Source organism: Tachysurus fulvidraco, chromosome 12 (assembly GCF_022655615.1).
Source record: "Tachysurus fulvidraco isolate hzauxx_2018 chromosome 12, HZAU_PFXX_2.0, whole genome shotgun sequence".
Classification (NCBI taxonomy): Eukaryota; Metazoa; Chordata; class Actinopteri; order Siluriformes; family Bagridae; genus Tachysurus; species Tachysurus fulvidraco.
In genome coordinates this window covers 14,542,616-14,550,356 of record NC_062529.1, presented here as the reverse complement: position 1 = coordinate 14,550,356, position 7,741 = coordinate 14,542,616, and the positions used below count along the sequence as shown (strand labels likewise).

Genomic DNA, 7,741 nt, shown 5'->3' with positions numbered 1-7,741 from the left:
TAATCAAAGTCTTTTTGGTATTAATAAATTATATTAGAATCAGAACACACAGAAAATCCTTTTTGTTTCTGAATGGAAAAAAATACAGACAAACACCAAGCCTAATACATAGTTTGAAGCAAAAACTCTTGTTCCAAAAAGAACATAGCTCATGCAGCTCATGTGTGTGTGTGTGTGTGTGTGTGTGTGTGTGTGTGTGTGTGTGTGTGTGTGTGTGTGTGTGTGTGTGTGTGTGTGTGCGTGCATGCGTGTGTGTGTGTGTGTGTGTGTGTGTGTGTTAAAAGTTGTGTTAAAGAGGTGACATGGTGTCAACAAGAAATTTCACACTTCGTTATTATAAATAATAAAAGTCTGTGCCATTTCGGTATTTGCAAATTATACTGGCAACAGAATGCATTTAAAAACTTATCTGTTTTTGAAAGGGAAAAAAAAATCTTAGTTTGTTGGCAGGACAACTTTAAGGACAACGCCCAGCTAAATACATGGTAGGGAGCAAAAAATTATTTTCACAACTTTGAGTGTACTGAGACACTCAGTCGCCCACTTCTGGAAAACTGTGTTAAGGGGAAACAGCAATGTGTCAACACTATGACCATCAAGACAGAAGTGAGAAACAGAAATGTTTGTTTCAGAAAGCAGACTTTTTAAACATTTGCTGAATAATGTTTTTTTTCTGATATGTTTACTGTATCTCTGTCATGACTCAGCCACGTGCATTTGATTGTTTATTGGGTAAAAAAGTGACGGTAATAAAGTGCACGGTAATACTCAAATGCAGATCAAGAAGCCCTACAAGAAGTATTATGTTCAGACAACTGTGAAGTGGCTACATGGCACTCACCACCTATGGCAGATTGTTCAGGCCTCTTGCTTCATCATGCCCCATCACATCCATGTGCAGTTGAGTGATTCTCACCCTTAATAGAGAGCAGTATGAATGCTTAGAGTGAATCTCCTCCTGAGTGGATGACAGTATTGGCACCTGGAGCAATTATCGTCCTCAATGAAGAAAAATATCACAATATCGATTTTTTTTATCTCATCCACTATAAAGCATACCATCAGCCTATTCATGTCTGTAACTAAACTGTGGAGAATGTGCTATGAACCCATGATGATGGCTTTTATACTAATTCTAATTCTAAACTTACTAATTCAGATGGAAACTGGCCGTTTGGTCTAAAACATAAGGATGTAGTCCAGAAGGTTATGCATGTAACCATGGTTCTGTGACTAAGTTAAGGGACTTCAGACAACAGGGACTTTAGAGCCACTGACCTAGCTGATTTTTATTGCACTATTTGTATATAAGAGGGGATATAACTATAAGGTTTTGGTGCCTATAAGAAGTAATATTTACATGCATAAAACTAAACCAGCTAAAAGTGTTACATTTAGAAAAGTTGAGGATAATTTCATTTATCATTTGTATCGTTAGCATCACAGAAACCAACAGAACATTTATTAACATAAAGTGGGTGCCACAAGAACCCACAGGAAAATATCTGTGCTCAGGAACAAATAATTTCCCATGTCAGTGTAACCTGTAAGGAAGTTAAACCAGGATCCTGCCTGGTTTAACTTCCTTACAGTTGGAAAATTTTTAAGTCTACCAGTGGCTTTTAAACAGGTTCTGGTAGTTTAAAAATACAGATAGTTTTCTTGTTCTTAAAAAGAAAAAGTGTGGAACATGCACATTTAGTAACTTAGGCATAGCAGGCATCATTATATTATCTCAGCAGGCGGATGATGCTGAGATGCCAAATTTGAGCCCAGCAGGCAGCTGAATGAACAAAGCCTTGGGGGAATTACAGAAGGAACAGTGTCTATGCTCTCTTGTTTATTAAGATACATTTACAAAAATAGTTTTTCTTTTGTATGAACATTGAAAGTATATAATACAGCATTCAATAATTACATATGTTTCAATTTTTGCATTTCATCACTTTGATAGATAGATAGATAGATAGATAGATAGATAGATAGATAGATAGATAGATAGATAGATATATTATTTGTAAAATGCTTATTTACATGTATTTTTTTGCTATTAAGATTTCTATATATTCGACAGTGTTGTTTTATAAGAGGTCTGTGTGGCAGAAGCACCGTTTGATCTTTCTAAACAATGATGCAGGTAGAAACCCACATTTACTTGTTTACTTGGTTGGTTTAATGTCCTATTCAAGTATCCACCAGTGGAAGAAATATTAAGATGGCTGGCTGAAGGTACAACTTCTGTATTCTAGTGTATTTCTGTATTGTTTTTCGGTTAGTCTTGCTTCAGAAGCATTAAATTCTGATTTTTTTTGTTGTTGTTGTTGTTGTTGTTGTTGTTGTTTTTTCCACCAAAAATAGTGAAATAAACCAGGAATAAACCAAAAATAGTGACAATTTTAACAGACTACCACTGAGGCTCACTTGTGTCCTACTATCATCAGATTAACAGTCTTCAGTTATATTTACACTGAATAGGGAATCCCACAGAATGCATAACGCCGCCCCTTAATTAGAATACAGAAACGCATTCGTAGCTCATTGGCTGAATTTTTCTCCCTTCTGGTGAGTTGAGAGCCAAACGTGGGGTCAATGTTGCCAAATGCACGCTTTTCACTTGTAATTGCGACCAATTAGAGAAGCCAGCACGAACTATTTTTGAATCCTTCTCTTAAATCCATTTCTAAGCTTTGTTTTGACTGAGCCCATAATAGCATTATAACAATATTTAAGACCGCTGTGAAATTTTGAGTAATTATTAGTTTTAATGCAGCTTGTAAGATTTGGTCAGGAATATCTGGCAACCACAGAGGCACTTGCACTTAAACTGAAGAGCGCAACTAAGGACATCATGTAAATGACATCTGGACAATAATTTAAACCTTGTCATCGAACCCTAGATAAGGACATGGGACGTGATTTTTTGCTCTTCTTGGCGCCGTTGGTCTGCTGTGTCTGTGATGCTGGTAATGCGAGTTAGATATTTAATGTGTGTGTGTGTGTGTGTGTGTGTGTGTGTGTGTGTGTGTGTGTGTGTGTGTGTGTGTGTGTGTGTGTGTGTGTGTGTGAGTTTGTAAAATATACTTGACAAATATCTGATATGATATTATGTGGATTTTAGAAGGTCTGAACTTTTGAGTTTAATCTTTTCAAAGGAATAGAAAGTTTCTTTGCGTTCGTTTAATATCTGACTGTTTTCACATCTTGAGCTCTACCTTTTCCATCTGTCCAGCTATTTGCCATAATCCTAGTTAATTTTTTTCTGTATATATTTAGCCTACATTCTCCATGTCAAACTGTCAGCCAGTTTCATATATCATGTTAAATGCTTATTTATTTGCACAATTGTTTAGATTCCAGTTTTTAAAAGCTCCTATTTATTAGATTAGATTAGATTCAACTTTATTGTCATTGTGCAAGGTACATGTACAGAGCCAATGAAATGCAGTTAGCATCTAACCAGAAGTGCATAGATGGCTTATTTATAAGTGGCAGTGTAATAAATAAGGGTATGAGGTTATCCAGAAGGTGTAGTAATATGTACATATAACTGAATAAGGGTATATATATATATAGTGTGGTTTTTATATAAGTATATTTTGCAGATGACTGGACCCATGCACATGCTGAGGACAAGCTCTTTAAAAAACTCTTCAGTACCTACAATAAGTGGTCCAGACCTGTGCGGAATATTACTGATGTAGTAATTGTCAAGTTTGGGCTCTCAATTGCTCAGCTGATTGATGTGGTATGTCTTTCCCCAACACATTTACAAACAGAATCAATTCAAATCAATCTAATGTTGCTCACATTTAGTAGATTGGTGGTGTGAAAGATTTGGATAAAGTGACGTCACATTATTGTCTCTCTTTCTATGCCATTGTTTAAATTCAATTACTCAGATTCTGTTGTTTCCTGGCAGGATGAGAAAAATCAGATGATGACCACAAATGTATGGCTCAAGCAGGTGGTACACCTCATATTTGACTATTCTTCATATTTTTTAGACAAACTACAAATGTAATATATGGTGGAAAGAATCCTTATAATAAAAAAACTACTTAGTTTAAAAAAAAATTATTGATTCGAGAGATCATTAATGCTTTATGTACATCAGATAACATACATTTTATATATGGATCACATTAGTTTGAAAGGTAACTGTTTATTTATCTGCAGGAATGGAATGACTATAAACTGCGTTGGAAACCTTCAGATTACGACAACGTAACATCCATCAGGGTGCCATCGGAGCTGATATGGGTACCAGATATTGTCCTGTATAATAAGTGAGTTTCATTATCTCTTCAAATGTGCTGTGAAAATAAATAACAATATAATTATGAAAATATTTGAAGATAATATGTATTATATATATTTATGTAGTTACATGATTCCAAAAGGAATTATAAAAATAAGTTCTATCATAGTTCTAGTTAGTATGGACCTTGAAATATATAGTTTCATATCAACACTCATATGTCTTTTCCCCTTTGTAACAGTAGTGTGTGAAATTAAACAGACAAGCCAGAGAATAACACTTTCGTAGTTATTAAAGCAACTAATGAAACATTTAATGACATGCCTATTTCCAGAACTGTGGACTTTATCTGTGAAGCAGATCTGCTCTCTTATTAAAAATAGAAGAATTAATGTCCCGTTACATCAGATACCAGAAGCAACGTCTGCTGCAACACAGCACATATTGTTTAGAGTACTATCTAATTAGAACAAGATAGAAGAGAGCAGCACAAATAAATGTAATAGACATGAAATATTTATTTACATTTGTGTTAAGGAGTTGTAGATTTTAATTGTGAAATGTGAATTACATTTTATTTTTTGCATATCTATTTATAATTGTCAGTAAATTAAATGTATTTTGGCGTTATTTTATATCTGTACTTTTGAGGGTCTATAAACCGGATTCTGATTCTTGTTAGAATTCTATACATGCAAATATGAACAAAGCTTGTCACTGCCTAATTGCTATTGATGCTGATTTTTCTCACATAGTGCAGATGGTGAGTTTGCTGTGACTCACATGACCAAAGCCCACCTGTTTTACACTGGGGAAGTGCGTTGGGTGCCTCCAGCCATCTATAAGAGCTCATGCAGCATTGATGTCACGTTCTTTCCCTTTGATCAGCAAAACTGCAAAATGAAGTTTGGCTCTTGGACATATGACAAAGCCAAAATTGATCTGGAGCGCATCGAGAAAACTGTGGACCTGAAGGATTACTGGGAAAGTGGGGAGTGGGCTATTGTGAATGCTGTGGGTACATACAACACCAAAAAATATGACTGTTGTCATGAAATCTACCCAGACATCACATATTTCTTCATTATCCGTCGTCTTCCTCTTTTTTACACCATCAACCTCATCATCCCCTGCCTGCTCATCTCCTGCCTGACAGTGCTGGTCTTCTACTTGCCCTCAGACTGTGGGGAGAAGATCACACTGTGTATATCTGTCCTGCTTTCTTTGACTGTCTTCCTCTTGCTCATCACTGAGATAATACCTTCCACGTCTCTGGTCATCCCACTCATTGGAGAGTATCTGCTCTTCACCATGATTTTTGTAACTCTGTCCATCGTCATCACTGTATTTGTACTGAACGTGCACCACCGCTCTCCCAGTACTCACAAGATGCCACGCTGGGTTCAGTCTGTATTCTTGGGCTTTATCCCCCATATTCTCTTTATGAAGCGTCCAGAGCCTGGGCAGACATGCCGTCAGCAACAAGAAAAGAGACATGCTCAGAGTCAGTGCTCTAAACTCAGCACCTCTAAAAGCTGGCTGCAGCAGGAGACAGATGTGGATGTAGGTGTACATTGGGATAAGGAGAGCAATGCAGCCACCTGTTTGTTCTCTCCTGCTACATCTTTAAACTTGTCTGACTCTGAGACCTCACTGAGAAAGTGTGACCTGCAACAGCAAGGACAAAGGATAACCCTCCTTCAACAACCTGTCAACCTGAGCCATCTGGAGTCTGAGCTGAGATTACCGTACTCCCCAGGCCTACTACAGGCCTTAGAGGGAGTGCAATACATTGCTGATTACTTGCGTGCTGAGGACACAGATTTCTCTGTGAGTACATTTTGAATGTTCACCCCGTAATGTTTTTAAATGAGCTGTAGGTTGCAGTGAAACTTCTTAATAAAATACAATGGAAACTTTTGCTTCCCTAAATAATAAAACACTTTCTGCACAAATCAGGTAATTTACAGGGTGGGGTGTGTGTGTATATGTGTGTGTGTGTGTGTGTGGGTGCATGGGATGCCCCTACTTGCCAGATGGGAAAACTAAAAAAAACATATTATAAGAACATTGTACAGATATTCTGTTTTTGTTTTACACTAAAAGGTCAAAAACAAAATTAATTGTAAATGAAAAATGTGCATTTGAGCATTTGAACCTTTTCACTTCTTTACTCCTGCACTTTTCATGTAGAGTATACTTGTTTATTTGTTATATTATATAGAATCCTCCATATGCTATTGAGGTTTCTTGAAAAAAATCTGCTGTTTTATAAATAAGATTTAATTCATCTTTAACTTGATCAAGGACATCTTTCATAAGAAAACATCCACTTCCATAGTCTATGCCTCGCTCAAAGCCTACTTATCATTCATGGCCTTGCACTTCTTACCAAGTGGGAATCCGCTTTGTGGTTTGTGTCCTCTGTCATAGGTCAAGGAGGACTGGAAATATGTAGCAATGGTGATTGACCGCATCTTCCTCTGGATGTTCATCATTGTGTGCCTGCTGGGGACAGTCGGCCTCTTCTTGCCTCCCTGGCTCTCGGGGATGATCTAGCTGCTTGCTATGGGCTTACTGATAATGACATAGGGTCTCTGAGCAATGTCTAACCTGTACAATTGGGCCAAGACCTGCCCTAGAGACAGCTGCATTTTTAAAAGGAGACATTCATTTTTCGTGCTTTAGGCTTTGGATTCAGTTATTGCTTTCACTGTGTTAAACAGAATTTTAACAATCTGACATTGCAGACCTTTTCAGTACTGAGGATATTTGGGTGCAATGCCAGTGATGTAATGAGTAGGTCTGAGTATATCGGTTCATCCAGGTATTACCTGAGGTCACATTCAATTGTTGTAATAGTTTAGATCCTCTCATGCGTGACTTTGCCCATCACTCCTGTGCGAACAGCACTCTTCACCTCTCATTGTATGAGCTGACATTTCCTCATATAATAATGTTTCCAAGCTCTCTTACTTCCACACACAGAAAGAACAACCTTCAACATAATATGCAAAACTAACCTTTCTAAAGACACAAGGCATTATTGACCCTGCCTAGGAGTAACGCAGTTAACCCTAGGTGTCTTTTTACTCTCAAAAGCAATCACCAGACAGATCAAAAGGCATTCTTCATTTAGTGGACAGATATTTTAAAGAACCAATGAAAAATGTTTGATATTTCTTGAATTATATAATTAAATTGCAGTCATGAACAATGTGGAAAACTGATGTTTTTAGTAATGGAATAATTCTATGTTTGAGAATAGAAAGATAGAGCTGTAATTTAATTAAAAACATACTTCCTGTGTGTTTTACTTTATATAACTCAGAATTCTGAATGTGTACCTGTCAAACAGAATGTAAGAGCATTTAATTATTCTGTGAGTAAATCTATTGTACAGTTAAAATATAATTAATATTATGGTGTATTTTTATTTTTAAATGGCACTTTAAGCTGCCACTGTTTGAGTGACTTACGCTC

General features: G+C 36.7%; 1 protein-coding gene across 1 annotated transcript; it reads left to right on the top strand.

The window, feature by feature from the left end:
* Positions 1–2,649: 2,649 nt before the first annotated feature.
* On the top strand, positions 2,650–7,672 carry chrna2a (cholinergic receptor, nicotinic, alpha 2a (neuronal)). The gene is made up of 6 exons (XM_027172413.2): positions 2,650–2,963; positions 3,603–3,745; positions 3,920–3,964; positions 4,177–4,286; positions 5,014–6,088; positions 6,692–7,672. Exons 1-6 carry the CDS (start codon positions 2,906–2,908, stop codon positions 6,815–6,817), a joined length of 1,557 nt encoding a protein of 518 aa, XP_027028214.1. The 5' UTR covers positions 2,650–2,905; the 3' UTR covers positions 6,818–7,672.
* The last annotated feature ends 69 nt before the right edge of the window (positions 7,673–7,741 follow it).